The 21,146-nt window shown below is 40.6% G+C and overlaps 1 protein-coding gene across 2 annotated transcripts in view; it reads left to right on the forward strand.

Moving 5' to 3' along the window:
- Positions 1-21,146, forward strand: part of GMDS (GDP-mannose 4,6-dehydratase) — a 704,434-nt gene that overhangs the window by 546,473 nt on the left and 136,815 nt on the right. For both annotated transcript variants that reach the window (XM_073676655.1, XM_073676654.1), the window contains one exon: positions 4,642-4,760. In XM_073676655.1, the coding sequence (XP_073532756.1) occupies positions 4,642-4,760 (119 nt within the window). The remainder of the gene's footprint in view (positions 1-4,641; positions 4,761-21,146) is intronic.

Raw genomic sequence — 21,146 nt, forward strand, 5'->3', positions numbered from 1 at the left:
TAAGCAAATTCCAGCTAGCAAAAAGTCTTACATAAAAAACCCATTTAAAAGATAACTTTTAATGATTTGCATTTAAAATGCCTTAAGGCTCACAGTGAATACTAAAGAAATAGACGAATAAAGAATTGTGATCCATCTACGATCAACATATAAATTATTTCATCAACAAAAGGGCTATAGCAAATTGATGAACATGTGAGAACTTACCAAGTTCCTCACAACCAGAGCCCCTACACCTTTAATAGTGATAGATCACCGAAAAAAACACAAACACCACCGTGGAGTACAGCCAGTGAATGTCACTGGTCTGTTGCAGTTCCAAACATAGATAGACCTGGTAGCAAGTGTATATATATTTGCTTAAACAATAATTTATTTTGTTTCGATACCTGAGCTAATTACCAGGTAGAAGCCATGAAAGATAGAAAATATACCCGGTTATAGAGGATGTAACAGGTGTCTATAGATACTGTATATTATCTGCATACAGCACCATATTGCACCAACTATATAATAGTGTTCAATCATTTACCAGGTAGGAACCACAAACCACTCCAGATTAATCAGATATTTATCCCATCTGGGGACACTAAGAGGCAGATACCATCCCATGCAAAGTAAAATGATAGAGGATTTAAAGATCCAATTTTACTCTATCTATGTCAGAAAAAAGTCAGCCAAAAATCAATCATTTGCCACTTGATTGCAAAGGCAAGGTACCAACTATCACAAGTATTATAGGTAGAAAACTTGTTAACTTATCTTAATGTATGGGAATCCTGCCTCCCCAGTGTCCTAAGGGGTTACATACTCCTCAAATTCCAGCTAAACCTAATTTTTATGTACAGGAATAACTCTTTAGTTTACCCCTCTGTACTATACAATTGATAATGTATTGTGCTACTGAAATTGTGTTATAAAATGTATATTATGGAGTTTGTTTTCAATGGCTACAGCAGTCTGCAATAAAGTTGTATACTTGTGTTTTGCTTTTCTTGGTTGCCACAATTTTTTTAATTCTACATTCACTTTAGGTATCAAAAGTAAGTACTCTATGCACCCAACTTTTGTTGTTTTAAGGCATAAAGAGTCATCCCAGTGCCTTTTGTATGAAATGTTTGACTATCTAGATCTCGGGAGATAAGTAGTGTGTTACTTGTGAATGTCTAGGAATGATTGTGAGCTCCTCTGGCCTAATGAGGAATAGTCCCCTGTGTTAATGGAGCATCTCATTAGTTTCTCTTTCACACCTCGGACTGGGCTGTGTAAACACTGGGATGAAAGTGCTACTATTATGGCTGGATAATTAAAGACAAAAGGGGCATATGGTCAATTGAATCCGGCCCGCCCTATAATTGTAGACTATTGTTTGCTATAGTGCTTTTTACTAGAAATGAACCACTGTTACCACTAAATAGACAGAGGACTCTATTGCTTCTCCAGTCTATGGGCTGGGAGCGCCTGACCAGAGGAGACCCTGTTCTTGGTGCAGAAGCTGTGTGCCTGTTCAATGAAAAGAAGTTGTCTGAAAATGGCCAACCCCTTGTACATGCTGTTCCCACCAACACGGTGCAACGCGTTTTTCTTTGCCAAGCTAAATAAATTCCCAGGTTTCTCTTATGTTTGTGTTACTAGGCTTGATAACGTTTTGTTTTTCTGAATTTTAATTTATAAAAATAAAATTGTTGTATAAGTTTTCCAAAAATAACCAGCGAGCATAACATGGCTGATCTACCCAGTCGCCTACAGTTCCTGGGATGTGATTGCAAGAAAATAAAATGGTTTAATAACGACCTAGTAAAGCATTGCATCTCAGCTTGGTTTGTTAATACTTCTTGAGGACTTTCGAGATGGGCAGCGACTGCTTCTCGTAATCGTAGATGATCTACTGCAATGCTGAAAATGTCAGTGGCTGCTAAAGCAAACTAGGTTTACTTTTATGTGCGGACAGTGTGGGACTGGAATGCCAATGGCCCACCTGCTACATGGACTCCGGAGGCCACTGTTCTGCTACATGCAAATATTACCTGACCCACAGTCACTAATTTACCTTTGTATCTATATAATAATACACTGAGTGATGAGATGCTTCTATTGTCTGTACATAGGAATCAAGTGTATGTGCCAACTACTGCTCATGTAGGGCATTGGGCTACCCACTCCTGCATAGCGGCCTACTGCGGATTCTCCTGTGGGCTACTCCTAGCCCTTATGCGAATAAAACTTGTGTACAATTTTTATTTATATATTTTATTTCAATTGTTAATTTATTTAATTTTTGAAAACTAGTCCTTATGGATTTCTCCCAGTGTTTCAGTGACTTTTTCTTCAGAAGAGAAAATCTCTTCTAGGTTACAGTTCAGTTTCTCTCTTGATAAAGTGTGTGGGGGGTGTCCTATATTTCTAGGTTAATTTTTTATTCCAACGCCTTCAACTGAAAAAATAATTCTATATTAGAAATTTCATAAACTGAATCTGGTACAAAAGCTAATAAGAAGATCTATAAGTAAGAGCTAGTGAAAGGATCTCTCCCAAAAAGCTGGCCTTCAGTATAATTACTAAGGAAAACTAAGCTGCATTGTCATATGCATAGTATTGTTCTGGAAAGTGGTTATCATACGGCCTCGTTCAGATGCAGCAGTAGTGGAGTGGCAGGGAAACAAAATCATGGTAACAATTACCTCCTGACGATCTCTATAGTAAATTCAGTTGACGTGGTTGCAGTTTTTACACCTGAAACATAAAAAATTCACCTGTAAATGACAGTCAATGAAAACCAGCAATACTGGATGCAGTTTTTCAAATACATTATTTGTTGTGGTTTCCGCCACACCTTATTTGCACCATCTGAATTTGCCTTTATTTTCCTATGGGAAGAAAAACTTACTATACAGCCCTGGGATTTATTCCATCTATACCTTCTTGTGACCAGTCATCCTGAATGAATGGATCCTAGATGTGTGTATGGGTTAGCACCCATCTACATAGACTACACTGTCACCTGTGCCATGTTTGTAATGGGAAATTATTTAAACTTTTACATTGGCCACTAGGGGCACTATTTCATTAAAGTTGTTGTAGAGCACGGATTTAAGTTGACCTTCAATATCTTAGGTGCTGCTGATATAATTTATGCTGATTATATTTTAAAATTCTTCATATTACCTATACTATATCATGTGTTATTAAAACCTACAGTAAAGTCACTGCTGTTTCAACAAACGTTACATAATACAATAGAGCTTGTGAATATAAGTAACGTTCTATTATGTCTTATCAGAGAAATATGTTAAAATTTTATAGTGGTTGAAACAAGATGCCACACCATCAAGTTCAACATTTCTCCACCAGTTATACATTCTCTATCAATTAATCCATAGTGCCATTTGTTGTAAGGAAAGCATCCAGCCCTTTTTTAAAAGCTGTTATACTATCTGCCATTACTACCTCTTGTGTAGGACATTCCACACTCCGACTGCTCTGACTGTAAAGAACCCTTTCCTGTTTAGCTGCCAGAATCTCCTCTCTTCCACCCGTAATGGGTGCCCCTGTTTTTTTGTATGGTCTTTGGAAGGAGTAAGTCATGTCCCAGTCTTTTGTATTGACCACACGTGTATTTGTACATGTGTTTCTTTCCGTAAACGTGCTTTTTTCTGAAAAACTAGTAAAATCTGACTTGGTTAAAGCAATACAAACTGTCAGCTCATTTAGTTATCAGATTACTTCACCCATTGAATCCTGTGTAGGAAATGGGGAGTAGAGTGAGAGAAACACAAATAGACAAATGTGTGCTGCTGCTTTCTAGTAAGTGTTTTATCTCACCTCAGTACTGTATTCACATCTATGCTGATATATTGTACTGCTATAATGCTGCCTCTGAACATGTAGGAAAGCAAGAATTCCTTATGTTTCTCTAGCTGCTATTTTGTCTCGCATACACAGTAACTCTTTACCCACTAGCTCAGGCAGAGACAGAAGAGGGCCCCTGTGTAAGAACAATATATGGGCCCTTTTGTAGTCTAATAGTTCGTAGATGTGGGTCCCCTTACCCTTGGGTCCCTGTTCTGCTGCCCAGGTTGCACCAATGGTAAGTCCGTTCCTGAACACAGGCAGCCTTACGGGGGGGTAAAACTGATGAAGAAGGCTAGTCCTATAATAGCCAGAAATTTTATTTCTCATGGGCACACAACTGCTTTTTCTGAAAAATTAGGAGGTATGCCTTAGTGTTGATTATATATAATATATAGATGTACAGTAAAGTGCTTACAGAAGTTATATCTTTTAAACTCACAGGGAATCTGGAAACTTGCAGGGACCTTTCACTTTAGTGTTTCTCTGCCTGTCTTTGACGTAATTGCATAATATAGTTAGAATTTAAGGGACATAGGTTTTCTATCTAGGCAGGAAGATCTGTGGCCTAGCATATTTTGGCATCAAGGAGCTAATAAATTAACAAAACCATTCACCTAACCACTTTCCCAATGTCCTGCACAATATTAACTATTTAAAATGTGTAATAAGAAATAAGCGCTGAATATAGCAGTATGTGTACTAGTGTAATGCTTTATTCTAGCAGATGTAGGACTTCTATTCTGCTCTTTCATGCCATGTTCACTTATGTTGTGTTTATTTTCTCCGCAGGCTATGTGGTTGATGCTGCAAACAGATGAGCCTGAAGACTTTGTGATATCTACAGGGGAGGTCCACAGTGTTCGTGAGTTTGTGGAGAAAGCTTTCAAGCACATCGGGAAAACTATAGTGTAAGCATAAGACCTAATGACAAGACGTCATTAATGTTATCGAAGCACTGGAATGATTTTTGTAGTCAAATCGTGGTCAAACTGAAGACCCTCAGTGCTGACATATGTATTAAAGGGAAAATTATTAGTAGAAATTCTGGTGTCATTAGAAATTAAGTTTATGTAAATATCTTGGCATCCGTACTTTATAATAATGCAGCAAATTTCACGTCATTCCTAGCCATGAAAATTAACTTAATCACAACCCCATTTCCATTGAATTTTAGCCCTAAGGCTGTGTGCCCACTATGAGTTTAAGCATTTTTGCAGCGGCAATTCCGCCTTGGAAACGCTTAAACGCTTGTTAGTAGGTCTGCTATGTTCCCCAATGATAATCCGTATGTGCTGTGCACATGCTGCGGAAATTTCCGCTGTGGATTATCATTGCGGTATAATCCGCAGCACTACCATTAATTTAGCGGAGTCGCGGCATTTTAGCCGCCATTGACTTGCATTGGACCGCTTAACATCCGCATGACTACACGCGCACATGCGGATATTATGCGGTTTTATGTGCGGATGGTACTCGGGTCTGGAGAAGAGCAGACTCTCCTCCAGACCCGGGTAGCCTAGTACCTGTAGTTAAAAATGAATTTAAATTAAAAAAAAACCTTATACTTACCTTTCCTGCGCCCTCCGGTCTTCTCTGAGTGGCGCTGCTGTCTCCTTGGCTTCCGGCGGTGGTCTGCAAGGACCTTCCGTGACGTCATGTGACGGTCACGCGACTGCTGATTTCAGCGGTCAGGTGATGGTTGTGTGCCCATTACATGACTAAATGACATCATGGAAGGTCCTTTTTTAGAGCATCGGGAGCCGCCGAAGATAACAGACACATCGCTGAGGAGACAAGGGGGCCATCTGAAGGTGAGTGTTTTTTCTTATTTTTTTTTAACTATTGATGCATTTGCAGCATCGTAACTTGGTCACACTATATATATCCATGCCGGTTGCATGGATTGCTTCTACCTGGCAGAAAAAACGCATTTAAAATCCGCATGCTTTTTTTCTGCCAGGGAGATGCAAAAACGCTCAGGAAAAATCCGCAGCATTAATGCATCGTGAACACATAGCCTTACACAAAATTATCTGTTACCATTATTTAAGTGATCTTCTTGTCGGCTCAAGAGAACGCATTAACAAGGACAAGGCCGCTGATATCACTGTCATGCTGATTTGAATTAGAACAGCAGATGTTGCTATAAAAGGGGCTGATGCTTAAAATCATTGTTCTGTTATTACATTGTTTCAAAAGAGATTTACAGACAAGAACATTGCTGCTTGTGAGATTGCCCCTAAATCAACCATTTTTCTTATCATCAAGACCTTTAAAGAGAAGAGATTATTTGCTGTGAAAAAGGCAGCAGTACATCCAGGAAATTCCAGTGTGTGCCATGATCGGCTCCTCGAGAGATAGTTAAGGGAACAGTTTAACATTATTGCAGAGTTTGCTCATTAATGGCTGCAGGCAGGTGTCACTGCATCTGCACACAGAGTAAAGCAAAGGCTTTTGGATGCTGGCCTGGTATCAAGAAAGGCAGCAAAGTAGCCACTTCTCTACCATAAAAACAGCAAGAACAGACTGTTATTCTGCAGGAAGTACAGGGATTGGACTGGGGTAAAATTATTTTCTTCTTAAGCCCCATATAGACTGTTATGAACATCTGGAAGAATGATTCTCCAGAGAAGAAAATGTCATCGTTGGTACGAGCCCTATGTCATGCCAACAGTAAAGAATCCTTAGACCATTCATGTTTGGAGTAGCTTCTCATCCAAGGGAGTGGGTTACTTTTACTTTCGCCTAAGAACGCTGCCATGAATAAAGATTGCCATGAAAACATCCTTTTAAAGGATACAGGTGCTTGGTGCACAAAGGCATGGCAAATCATTTAGATACACATTTCCAGCTTCTTGTTTTCCCCTCTATCTGCAACCCCCTCGTCGCCTCTTGGATTGACAGCTTTGGCTTCATAAAGCCAGAAAAGGGCAGAGATAGAGGGAAAACAAAGCAGGTGGGAAAGTGTATAGAAATGACTAGCCCCACCGTGATGCACTGAGTGCCTGTTCTTGTTTTGAATAGTCATTCTGTGCTGAAAGTCCCTTTAACCCCTTAACGACTGCCATAACGCATTTTCACAGTGGCAGTTAAGGGTACTTATTCATCAGCGCCGTGAAAATGCGTCGCTGAGGAATAAGGCTGTAGTGTCCCCCAGAGTCGGAAATTCTCCGGGGTCTCAGCTACTGGGGGTAGCTGAGACCCTGGAGAATATGATCAGGGCCGTTTATTCCAGTCCCCTGTCACGTGATCGCCATTATTCACCGAATAACGGCGATCACAAAAAAAGTGTTCACACTGTTTACAATCATTTCTCTCTCCTCTGACATGATATACATGTCAGAGGAGAGAGAAATGAAGCCCCCGGTACCTCCGCCGTCCTCCGATCACCCCCCAGATCTTCCCCTGGCATGTTGCTAGAGAAAAAAAAGGCAGGCGCATGTGCAGTGTGCCCGCCGAGATCTGCCCTGCAACAACAGGGAATTTTCCCTATTGGTTCATTATGAACACTGTGATAAACCATATCACAGTGATCAAAATAAAAAATAAATCAAACCCCCTCTTGTACCCCCTTAGGTAAATAAATATTATGAAATAAAAAATATATATTTTGGGTTAGGGTTAGGGTTAGCCCAGGGTTGGGGCTAGGGTTGAGATTTTTTTTTAAGAGTAAAAGAAAAAAAATGACTAGATGGCGACTAGTCTTGAGCGCAAGTGCTTACTACTTGAATTTGCATCGGGTGCTTGGGTATGCACCGAGTATAGCGGGTGCACGAGTGACATGCTTGAGTACTCGCCCTGCATGTTTCGCGGTTGTTACACAGCCAAAAAAAACACACGGGGATTGCCTGCCATACATGAACGATCCCCATATGTTATTTTGGGTGTCTAACACCCATGAAACATGTGGGCGGGGACTCGAGAATGTCACTCGACCACCCATGATACATAGTGCATACCCGAGTACCCGATGCAAACTCTAAGTAGCGAGCACTTGCGCTCAAGACTAGTGACTAGTGACTTATTCAATATGATGACCTAATGTTATCAAATTCTGTGTCGTACCTCTGGGTTAAAAAAGTTCACTATACCCCTTGATAAAATCCTTGAGGGGTGTAGTTTACAAAATGGTGTCACTTGTGGGGGGTTTCCACTGTTTAAGCACATCAGGGGCTCTCCAAATGCGACATGGCGTCCACTAATTATTCAAGCAAATTTTACATTCAAAAAGAGAAATGGCACTCTTTCCCTTCCAAACCCTACCGTGTGCCCAAACAGTGGTTTTCCCCCACATATGGGGTATCTGCTTACTCAGGAGAAATTTTATGGTGCAATTTCTCCTGTTACCCTTATGAAAATGCAAAATTGGGGGCTGAAAAACATTTTTGTTGGAAAAAATGTGAAAATTTTATTTTTACGGCTCAATGTTATAAACTTCTGTGAAGCACCTGGGGGTTCAGGGTGCTCGCCACACATTTAAATAAGTTCCCTGAGGCGTCTAGTTTCCAAAATGGTGTCACTTGTGGGGGGTTTCCACTGTTTAGGCACATCAGGGGCTCTCCAAACGCAACATGGCATCCGCTAATTATTCAAGCAAATTTTACATTCAAAAAGTCAAATGGCGCTCCTTCCATCCCGTGCGCCCAAACAGTGGGTATCCCCAACATATGGGGTGTCGGCGTGCTCAAAAGAAATTGCACAACAAATTTTGTGGCCCATTTTCTCTTGTTACCCTTGAGAAAATTAAAAATTTGGGGCCTGAAGTAAAATTTGTGTGGAAAAATTTAAATGTTCATTTTTTCCTTCCACGTTGCTTCAATTCCTGTGAAGCACGTGAAGAGTTAATAAACTTCTTGAATGTGGTTTTGAGCACCTTGAGGGGTGCAGTTTTTAGAATGGTGTCACTTTTGGGTATACTCTCTCATGTAGACCCCTCAAAGTCACTTCAAATGTGATGTGGTCCCTAAATAAAAAAATGGTTTTGTAAATTTTGTTGGTAAAATGAGAAATTGCTGGTAAACTTTTAACCCTTAACTTCCTAACAAAAAAAAAAAATTGTTCCAAAATTGTGCTGATGTAAAGTAGACATGTGGGAAATGTTATTTATTAACTATTTTGTGTGACATATCTCTCTGATTTAAGGGCATGAAAATTCAAAGTTTAAAAATTGCAAAATTTTCATCAAATTTCAGTTTTTTTCACAATTAAACACAAGTCGTATTGAAGAAATTTTACCACCATAATGTAGTACAATAGGTCACGAAAAAAATAATCTCTGAATCAGTGGGATCCATTGAAGCGTTCCAGAGTTACTTCATAAAGTGACGACAGTGGTCAGAATTGTAAAATTTGGCTTGGTCATTAAGTACATAATTGTCTCCGTCCTTAAGGGGTTAACACTTTGGCGTCATGGCTAGTTTTTATGGTCTTTATGCCAGACCATTTTTTTTTTCACTTTTCCATTGTCGCGTTCCATGAGTCATAGCTTTTTTTTTTCGTTGACAGTCATATGAGGGATTGTTTTATTTTCCAGGATGAGTTGTATTTCTCATTGGCAACATTTTGGGGTTCATAGCACGGACTACCCATCTTTATTAACTTCTTTGTAGGAAGGAATATGAACAAAACAGTTCTGCCACTGTTTTCAAAGCTATAGTTTTATTGCCTTTTTTATTACTTTGTAGAATTAATACACTCTTTGGAAAACAAAAATCATTTGTCTTGGGATTGCCATATTCTGAGAGCTAGAAGTCTCATAATTCTCCATCAGTGGAGCTGCATGAGGGCTTAGGTTTTGCAGGACAAGTATTTATAGGTACCACCTGTTTTGGTACATAAATTTTGATCACATTTTTTGTAGTAGGCATGAGCAAAAAACATTGAATGTGGATTGTGCTACAAGTGGTAGTTTTGATTGGTGCCATTTTATGGTACATGTGACTTTTTTTGTATACTTTTTATTAACTCTTCGGGAGGCATAACGAGCAAAAAAACAGCACCATTTTTTAAACACCTAGCACCATTTGGCGCACCTGACATATTTATTTTGTAGTTCACAGCAATAACAAATATATACAGTATTTTTTTGTGTTTTGAAATTAATTTTTAAAGTGTTTTTTATGGTCACCATATTCTGACACCCATAACTTTAAACCTTGAATTGTTTTAAAATTGTATTATTTTACAACGTTCACCGTGCAGTATAATTAACATATTAAAGTTGTCCTGTGGGTCAGTATGGTTGTTAACCCAATTTAAAACTTTTTTTTTTTTGTTTTACTACTTTTTCAAAAGTAAAACGTATTTTTTTTTTTTGTCATTTTAACCCCTTTACCCCCGAGGGTGGTTTGCACGTTAATGACCAGGCCAATTTTTACAATTCTGACACTGTCACTTTATGAGGTAATTACTCTGGAACGCTTCAACGGATCCCCCTGATTCTGAGATTGTTTTTTTGTGACATATTGTACTTCATGATTGTGGTAAAATTTCTTCGATATCACTTGCGTTTATTTGTGAAAAAAAAGAAAATTTTGAAAATTTAGCAATTTTCAAAATTTGATTTTTTATGTCCTTAAATCAGAGAGATATGTTACACAAAATAGTTAATAAATAACATTTCCCACATGTCTACTTTACATCAGCACAATTTTGGAACCAAAATTTTTTTTTATTGGGGAGCTATAAGGGTTAAAAGTTGACCAGCGATTTCTAATTTTTCCAAAAAAATTTACAAAACCATTTTTTTTAGGGACCACATCATATTTGAAGTCACTTTGAGGGGTCTTTATGACAGAAAATACCCATTCTAAAAACTGCACCCCTCAAGGTGCTCAAAACCACATTCAAGAAGTTTATTAACCCTTCAGGTGCTTCACAGGAATTTTTGGAATGTGGAAGAAAAAAATGAACATTTAACTTTTTTCACAAAAATGTTACTTTAGACCCAATTATTTTTATTTTCGCAGGGGTAACAGGAAAAAATGGACCCCAAAATTTGTTGTGCAATTTCTCCTGAGTAAGCAGATACCCCACATGTGGGGGAAAACCACTGTTTGGGCGCACGGAAGGGAAGGAGCGCCATTTGACTTTTTGAATGTAAAATTTGCTTGAATAATTAGCAGATGCCATGTTGCGTTTGGAGAGCCCCTGATGTGCCTAAACAGTGGAAACCCCCCACAAGTGACACCAATTTGGAAACTAGACTCCTCAGGGAACTTATCTAGATGTGTGGTGAGCACCTTGAACCCCCAGGTGCTTCACAGAAGTTTATAACATTGAGCCGTAAAAATAAATTTTTCACATTTTTCCCACAAAAATGTTTTTCAGCCCCCACTTTTGCATTTTCATAAGGGTAACAGGAGAAATTGCACCATGCAGTTTGTTGATCAATTTCTCCTGAGTAAGCAGATACCCCATATATGGAGGAAAACCACTGTTTGGGCGCACGGCAGGGTTCAGAAGGGAAGGAGCGCCATTTGACTTTTTGAATGTAAAATTTGCTTGAATAATTAGCGGACGCCATGTTGCATTTGGGGAGCCCCTGATGTGCCTAAACAGTGGAAACCCCCAACAAGTGACACCATTTTGGAAACAAGACCCCTCAGGGAAGTTATCTAGATGTGTGGTGAGCACCCTGAACCCTCAAGTTCTTTACAGAAGTTTATAACATGGAGCCGTGAAAATAAAAAAATCTAACTTTTTCCACAACAATGATGTTTTAGCCCCAATTTTTTTATTTTCACAAGGGTACGAGGAGAAAATGGACCCCAAAAACTTTTGTGCAATTTCTCCTGAGTACGCCAATACCCCATATGTGGGGAAAATAGTGTTTGGGCACACGGCAGAGTTCAGAAGGGAAGGAGCACTGTGTGACTTTTTGAACGCAAAATTGGCTGGAATCGAGAGCGGACGCCATGTCGTGTTTGAAGAGCCCCTGATGTGCTTAAATAGTTGAAACCCCCCACAAGTGACCCCATTTTGGAAACTACACCCCTCAAGGATTTTATCACGGATTATAGTGAACATTTTGAACCCAGAGGTACGACACAGAATTTGATAACATTAGGTCATCATATTGAATAAGTTGTCATTAGTCTTGAGCGCAAGTGCTCGCTACTTGAGTTTGCATCGGGTACTCAGGTATGCACCATGTATGACGGGTGCTCAAGTGAAATGCTCGAGTCCCCGCCCGCATGTTTCACGGTTATTAGACACCCCAAAAAAAACATGCAGGGATCGCTCGAGCATGGCAGGCAATCCCTGCAAGGTTTTTTTGGCCGCGAAGCATATGGGGCGGAGACTCGAGCACCCGCGATACTGAATGCATACCCGAGCACACGATGCAAACTCAAGTAGCGAGCACTTGCGTTCAACACTAGTTGCCATAGCGTCATTTTTTTTTTTTTTTATAAAAAAAAAAAAAACAACCCTACCCTAGCCCAACCCTGACCCCAACCCTAACATTAGCACAACCCTAACCCCAGCCCTAGCGTTTATTTTTTACGCCGTTCCTCGTGCGTTATAAGTGATGAGATTACTTTATTCTTCGGGTCGATGCGACTACAGAGATACCTGAATCATATCGGGTTTTTATGACTGACAGCTGTCACACACTAAAAGACACATTTTGTAAAATCTAGTTTATGCATCGCCATATTTTGAGAGCTATAATTTTTCCATATTTTGGCCGACAGTCATGTGATGGCTTGTTTTTTGCGGGACAAGTTGACGTTTTTATTGGTGCCATTTTCAGGCACGTGACATTTTTTGATCGCTTTCTATTCCAGCTTTTTGGGAGGCAGAATAAACAAAAACCAACAATTCAGGAATCGTTTTTTTTTTTTTTTTTTTATTTCTACTCCGCGTGTGGTAAAATTGATAAGGTAGCTTTATTCTTCGGGTCAGTACGATTACAGCCGTACCACATTTAGATCGTTTCTCTATGTTTTGGCGCTTTTACACAATAAAAGCCATTTTATAGAAAAAATAATTTTTTTGCATCGCTTTATTCTGAGAGCTATAACTTTTTGATTTTTCGGATGATGGAGCTATATGGCGGCTTGTTTTTTGCGGGACAAGATGACGTTTTCAGCGGTACCATTTTTATTTATATTCGTCTTTTTGATCGCGTGTTATTCCATTTTTTGTTTGGCGGAATGATGATAATGCATTGTTTTTTGCTTCGTTTTTTATTTTAGTTTTTTACCGTGTTCACTGAAGGGGTTAACTAGTGGGACAGTTTTATAGGTCGAGTCGTTCCGGGGGCGGCGATACCAAATGTGTGTACTTTTATTGTTTTTTTTTGTTGTTTTTTTTTTCATAATATTTATTGATGGGTACATTATATTTTTATCTTTGGTGGATTTTTTTTTTTTTATTTTTTTTTAAATTTTTTTTAAAATTTTTTTTTTTTTTCACTTTGAGAGTTTTTACACTTTTTTACTTTGTCCCATTCTGGGACTTTAACTTTTTTTATTCTGATCGCCTGCATAGCATAGGGATGGAGCACCATCCCTGTGCTATGCAGGCAGTCAGTACTGCACAGCGAGACGATTGTTTGCTCATGCACTGCGCATGAGCAAACAATCTTCCTGCTGTCTGGTGACCCGGATGTTTTCATGACGACATCGGGTCGTCATGGCAACACCCGGGAAGCCGCGGCAGACAGCGCTGGAAGCCGGAAGAGGAGGTGAGTATTGCGGTCACCTCCCCTTAGCCACCGCAATGCTGCGATCGACTTAGATCGCAGCATTGCGGGGGTTAATGTGCCTGGAGCGGTGCGAGACAGCTCCCTGCACATAGTACCGGGTGTCAGCTGTGACAATCAGCTGACACCCGGCGGCGATCGCGCCCGCACAGCCTGTGTGCGCGCGCGATCGCCATGACGTACTAATACGGGTCAGGCTCTTAAGTCCCAGGGCACAGACGCGTATTAATACGTCATGGGCTGTAAAGGGGTTAAGAGCGCAAACTTTCTTCTGTTTATAGAACTGTATTAGGTTTTGTTTTTGTGTAACGAGCTGTCGTTTTTGTTTGTACCGTTGTCTAATACATACAAGTGCTTTTCACTAAATTAGAATATAATCAAAAAGTTAATTGATTTCAGTTCTTCAATACAAAGAGTGAAACTCATATGTTATATAGTCATTACGAACAGTGATCTATTTCAAGTGTTTATTTCTGTTAATGTTGATGATTATGGCTTACAGCCAATGAAAACACGAAAGTCATCATCTCAGAATAATTAACAAAAAACACCTGCAAAGGCTTCCTAAGCGTTAAAAAAAAGTCCATTAGTCTGTTTCAGTTGGTTCCACAATCATGGGGAAGACTGCTGACTTGACAGATGTCCAGAAAGCAGTCATTGACACACTCCACAAGGAGGGTAAGCCACAAAAGGTCATTGCTGAAGAAGCTGGCTGTTCAGAGTGCTGTATCCAAGCATATTAATGGTGGAAAGTTGAGTGGAAGGAAAAAGTTTGGTAGAAAAAGGTGCACAAGCAACCAGGATAACCGCAGCCTTGAAAGGATTGTTAAGAAAAGGCTATTCATATAATTGGGGGAGATTCTCAAGGAGTGGACTGCTGCTGGAGTCATTGCTTCAAGAGCCTCCACACACAGATGTATCCAGGACATGGGCTACAAGTGTCGCATTCCTTATGTCAAGCCACTTATGACCATTAGACAATGCCAGAAGCATCTTACCTGGGCCAAGGAGAAGAAGACCTGGACTGTTGCTCAGTGGACCAAGGTGGTGTTTTTAGATGAAAGTAAATTTTGCTTTTCATTTGGAAATCAAGGTCCCAGAGTCTGGAGGAAGAGTGGAGAGGCACACAATCCAAGCTGCCTGAGGTCTAGTGTGAAGTTTCCACATTCAGTAATGGTTTGGGGAGCCATGTCATCTGCTGGTGTAGGTCCACTGCGTTTTATCAAGACCAAAGTCAGTGCAGCCGTCTACCAGGAAATTTTTGAACACTTAAGATGGAGATGGAAATTTCATTCTCCAGCAGGACTTGGCACCTGTCCACACTGCCAAAAGTACCAATACCTGGTTTAAAAACAACAGTATCACTGTGCTTGATTGGCCAGCAAACTCGCTTGACCTTAACCCCATAGATAATCTATGGAGTATTGTCAAGAGGAAGATGAGAGACACCAGACCCAACAATGCAGACGAGCTGAAGGCTGCTATCAAAGCAACCTGGGCTTCCATAACACCTCAGCAGTGCCACAGGGTGATCGCCTCCATGCCACGCCGCACTGATGCAGTAATTGATGCAAAAGGAGCCCCGACCAAGTATTGAGTGCATTTACTGAACATACATTTCAGTAGGCCAACATTTTGGATTTTAAAAACCTATTTCAAGCTGGTGTTATAAAGTATTCTAATTTACTGAGATAATGACTTTTGTATTTTCATTGGCTGTAAGCCATAATCATCAACATTAACAGAAATAAACACTTGAAATAGATCACTCTGTAATGACTCTATATAATGAGTTTCACTTTTTGTATTGAAGAGCCGAAATAAATAAACTTTTTGATAATATTCTAATTTAGTGAGATGCACTTGTATGACTTTTTGATCAATTAAAGTTTTTGAGCCAAGATTAACAAAAATGGCAATTATGGCAAAGTTTTTCTTCTTTTTACGCAATTCACCTTATGGGATACCAATTGATAGAATTTTGTGGTATGGATTGTTATGAATGTGGCAATACCAAATATGTGCCTTTTTCATGGGGGGGGGGGTTGTTTTGTTTTTCTTTTTTTACAGAGAAACCTTTTTCATTATTAAAACAGTGATTTTAGGAATATCACTTTCACTTTTTTTTTTTACAGTGTGTACTAGTCCCATAAGGGGACTTAAGCCTTTGAACCTTTGATCACATTCATAATAACAGCCAATTGCCTCTTCAGAGAAAAAGAGGACTTGTACTCTATAGTGCCACCTATTGGAAGTAACGGCCTAAACCCATGTGAGGATTCCCTAACAAACAAGCAATCCTTGCATGTGTTGAGGCTGTCTTACAGCTGTAAATCATGCAGACGCAGGGACTCAAACATAATATACAAGCACACCGAAGATACTCGGAAAGCGTCCGAGCATGCTCTGTGAAAGGGTTAAACGAGCACGCTCGTTCATCACTAGTTGTCATCAGCCAGGATTTAAGCCCCGAAGTGGATATCTACCTTGACAAGGTGAGTTCTGGAAGTCTTGAAAAATAAGGGTCAATGCCGTAAATATTAGGTCTTTGATGTATTTGTCAATCACAGTGCAAAAACTTATGAGACAATTATAATTGTACTTCAGTAACCATAGAAACATCTGCCTAAAAGATCTAACAACCTCGAATCAACAAACTTTGGGAAAACAAGAATTTTTCAGTCTCAAAACTTTTGGCCATGACTGTATACTAAATTATGCAGCATTCTTCTGCAGATAAAATGATAGCCTCAATGTGGGAGCGCGCATCATAGGATTTTACAGCGCTCACTCCTCTACTGAAGACATTAGCTGAGGGCCATGAGCAGGACGCACTTAGTTTAGTGTAGTTGGCAGCACAGAGTTTGGGCAGTCTCTGCTTTGGGTCCTCAGCAAAAATCACTAGTAGTGATGTAGGAAAATGATTATATCGCAGAGTCTTGCCCTATATTTGTTTTCTTGTAAAACTTGAGAAAAGCTTAAAAATAGTCATGTAGGTTTTTGTTTTTGTTTTTTTGCATTCGTGTCACAGAAAGTGATGGCATGTTACTAGGATATTCTGTTCTCAGATCGGTGGAGATTTTACTGCTGAGACCTCTACCGATTCTGAAAGTGAAGGTCCTGCAGTACTGGTTAAGAACTGCAGCTCCTTTAACCGGTTCAGGACCGCCCACTGTACATAAACGTCGGCGCTGCCCGGGCTCTGTGCAGTGCCGACGTTTAAAAACGGTGGGTGGTCCCGCAGCGCTCAGGACCCCCAGGGTCCTGCTAGCGCTGCGGTACCGGTTCAGAGCGATAGCTCTGACATGTGGCATCATGGGGACCTGAATGGATCAGGTCCCCATGATGTTAACCTGTTCCTATCTTCTAGATGCCGCGATCCATAGCAATCGCGGCATTTAAAAGATAGTAACAGCTGGTGGTCGGCGATCGGGACCCCCCACATACCTCAGGAGCGGCGGGGATCCCGGTGCTGTGACCTCTGACATCATTGAGACCTGATTGGCTCAGGTCTCGATGATGTCAGCGTCACACCAGCCAATCAGAGAGATCACCAGGGAAGTTTGTTTTAGCAACAAACTTTCCCGGGCGATCTGCCTGATAAATACACTGTTTCTCCTCCGATCTCAGTGAGAGAGCAGAGGAGAAACAGTGTGACAAGAGCTGTGTCAGCCTTGCCACTGTGAAAGTAAAAAAAATAAAATAAAAAAGAAAGTAAGAGTTAGGGTTAGTGAGTCTGTCAGATCAGTCAGTCCTGTCAGATCAGTCCTGTCAGATCAGTCAGTCAGTCAGTCCTGTCAGATCAGTCAGTCAGTCAGTCCTGTCAGATCAGTCAGTCAGTCAGTCCTGTCAGATCAGTCAGTCAGTCCTGTCAGATCAGTCAGTCAGTCCTGTCAGATCAGTCAGTCAGTCAGTCCAGTCAGTCCTGTCAGATCAGTCAGTCAGTCCTGTCAGATCAGTCAGTCAGTCCTGTCAGATCAGTCAGTCAGTCCTGTCAGATCAGTCAGTCAGTCCTGTCAGATCAGTCCGGTCCGTTCAGTCCAGTCAAAAAATCTAAAAATAAAATGGCCCGTCAGACTTATACCGCAGAGGAGGTGTATGCCCTGCTGTGTTCTGACACTGATGACAGCGCAATCTCAGATGGAGATGTGGATTTTGAGGGCTTTAGTAGCGGCGACACTGAGAGCTCAGAAATGAGCAGTGATTCTGGTCCATCCTCAAGCCCAAGGACCAGTACAACAATAGGGACAAATAGCGCTACTGGAGAAACGTCTCCAAATCAGGGAACACTGCCCAGTACAAGCGCTGTCCCTGCTACTAGTGAATTGGCGCACGCCAGTGTACAAGGGGCTTTGCCACATGATCTAGCATTTCCCAGATGGGAGGCTTCGGATTCGGCTGCTCCATTCAGCCCTGATTTCAACGCCACTCCTGGTATAAATGTGGAGGTGGAAGATTTTGGACCAATTCATTTTTTTAATTTGTTTTTTACAGACAGCTTGCTAGAGCATATTGTCGTGCAAACAAATTTATATGCATCCCAATTCATAAGCCAGAATCCCCGATCTTACTATGCTAGGGCAAATTTATGGACACCAACTAATGTCCCGGAAATAAAAAAATTTTTAGGACTTACATTTGCCATGGGGCTTGTAAAAAAAACCGAGCATTCGATCCTACTGGTCCAACCACCCTGTTCAAGCCACCCCTATGTTTTCAGTCATTCTGCCTAGGACCCGTTATGAAATGCTCATGCGGTTTTGGCATTTTAACGACAATAGTCAATGCCCGCCCAGAAATGCCCCAGAACATGACAGGTTATATAAAATTAGACCCATCATTGAAAATTTGTCAGAAAAATTCTTAAGCCTCTACACCCCAACACAAAATATTTCTATAGATGAGTCCCTTGTAAAATTCAAAGGAAGACTGCACCTCAAGCAATTTATCCCATCTAAAAGGGCAAGGTTTGGAATAAAGATATATAAAATGTGCAAAAGTTCAACCGGATACACATCCGCTTTCCGCATATATGAGGGGAAAGATAGCCAACTAAACCCACCAGGATGCCCTACTTATCTGGGGACATCTGCAAAAATTGTTTGGGAGCTGATAAGTCCATTTTTTCAAAAAGGCTACAATCTATATGTGGACAATTATTACACCAGCATACCCCTATTTAAAAGTCTGGTTGAACACAACATCGGGGCTTGTGGGACCATTCGTAAAAACAGTCAGGGGTTTCCACAACCATTGGTCAACCAAAAGTTCCAAAAGGGGCAGTCAGGGGCTGTACGCAACGGAGAGCTGCTTGCCCTGAAATATAGGGATAAGAGGGATATTTTTGTCCTCAGCTCGATCCACACAGATGCCACAAGGGCCACTGTAGAACTAGGATCCACCACTCCGAAGCAAAAACCTGTGTCAGTCATTGACTACAACAAACACATGGGGGGTGTGGACCTTGCAGACCAGGTTCTACAGCCATACCAGGTATCAAGAAAGTCCTATACCTGGTATAAAAAGTTGGTTATTTATTTGTTTCAGGTGGCCACATACAATTCTTTTGTGTTGTACAAAAAAGCAGGAAATTCAGATCATTTTCTTGATTATCAAGAAAAGGTAATTGAAAATCTTGTCTTTCAAAGTGTTAGCCCCGCTCATCCATTAGAATCTGAGGATGTGAAAAGACTCACTGAGCGACATTTTATTGCACTTATTCCAGCAACGGAAACAAGAAGGAACCCCCAGAAAAGATGTTGTGTATGTACTAAGAGAGGAATGAGGCGTGATACCCGCTACTATTGCCCACAATGCCAGCCTTATGCGTCACTGACTGCTTTAAAATCTACCACACAGAACCACGTTTTTAAACTGTAAAAATGTATCCCAATTTGTCATTCAAACATTTGGTTCATTTAGTGAATGACATATTCGAGTAGAGCTCACTTAATTTCCAGGGGGGTTCTCCAGAATCTAAACCTTCTATTGAGTGCTTGTTTCTGGAAATCATCCATCGAGTTAAAATGGTCACTAAACCCATAGATGAATTCCCAGAGGGGTGTCATTTCCAAAATGGGGTCACTTCAGGGGGGATTCTTTAGCTCTGGTACTCTGAAAAGTGCCAGAACAGCATAATCCCCCCTGAAGTGACCCCATTATGGAAATGACACCTCTGTGGGAATTCATCTATGGGTTTAGTGACCATTTACCTACTTATTTTCCCACCACTAGATTAATTTATACAGAGGAGTAGATTGTAAAATTCGGTCACTTGTTGTGGGTTTCCTCTGTTTAGGCACCTCAGGGGCTCTCCAAATGCAACATGGCGTCCGCTATCCATTCCAGTCAAATTTCCATTCCAAAAGTCAAATGGCGCTCCTTACCTTCCGAGCCATGCCGTGCGCCCAAACAGTGGCTTTGCACCACATATGGGGTATCGGCGTGCTCAGGAGAAATTGCACAACACATTTTGGGGTCCATTTTTTCTGGCTGCCCTTGTGAAAATTAAAAATTTGAGGCTAAAGTAGCAGTTTTGTGTTAAAAATGTGTTTTTTTATTTTCACCCTTCAACATTATAAAATTGTGTGAAGCCCCTGGGGGTTCAAGGTGCTCACCACACATCTAGATAAGTTCCTTGAGGGGTCTAGTTTCCAAAATGGGGTGACTTGTTGGGGGTTTCCTCTGTTTAGGCACCTCAGGGGCTCTCCAAATGCAACATGGCGTCCGCTATCGATTCCAGTCAAATTTCCATTCCAAAAGTCAAATGGCGCTCCTTACCTTCCGAGCCATGCCGTGCGCCCAAACAGTGGCTTTGCACCACATATGGGGTATCAGCGTGCTCAGGAGAAATTGCACAACACATTTTGGGGTCCATTTTTTCTGGCTGCCCTTGTGAAAATTAAAAATTTGAGGCTAAAGTAGCAGTTTTGTGAAAAAAAGTTAAATGTTCATTGTTTTCTTCCACATTCCAAAAATTCCTGTGAAGCACCTGAAGGGTTAATAAACTTCTTGAATGTGGTTTTGAGCACCTTGAGGGGTGCAGTTTTTAGAATGGTATCACTTTTGGGTATTTTCTGTCATAAAGGCTCCTCAAAGTCACTTCAAATAAGATGTGGTCCCTAAAAAAATGTTTTTGTAAATTTTGTTGTAAAAATGAGAAATCGCTGGTCAAATTTTAACCCTTATAGCTCCCTAACAGAAAAAAATTTTGGTTCCAAAATTGTGCTGATGTGAAGTAGACATGTGGGAAATGTTATTCATTAACTATTTTGTGTGATATATCTCTCTGATTAAAGGGCATGAAAATTCAAAGTTTGAAAATTGCAAAATTTTCACCAAATTTCTGATTTTTTCACAAATAAACGCAAGTGATATCGAAGAAATTTTACCACTATCATGAAGTACAATATGTCACAAAAAAACAGTCTCAGAATCAGGGGGATCCGTTGAAGCGTTCCAGAGTAATTACCTCATAAAGTGACAGTGGTCAGAATTGAAAAAATTGGCCCGGTCACGAAGGCAAAAACAGGCTCTGGCGCGAAGTGGTTAATATTTTTTCTGCAGTGTGGCGCTCTTGGTCACC

Source organism: Phyllobates terribilis, unplaced genomic scaffold (assembly GCF_046119375.1).
Source record: "Phyllobates terribilis strain yellow unplaced genomic scaffold, ASM4611937v1 Scaffold_4__5_contigs__length_816908805, whole genome shotgun sequence".
Taxonomy (NCBI): domain Eukaryota; kingdom Metazoa; phylum Chordata; class Amphibia; order Anura; family Dendrobatidae; genus Phyllobates; species Phyllobates terribilis.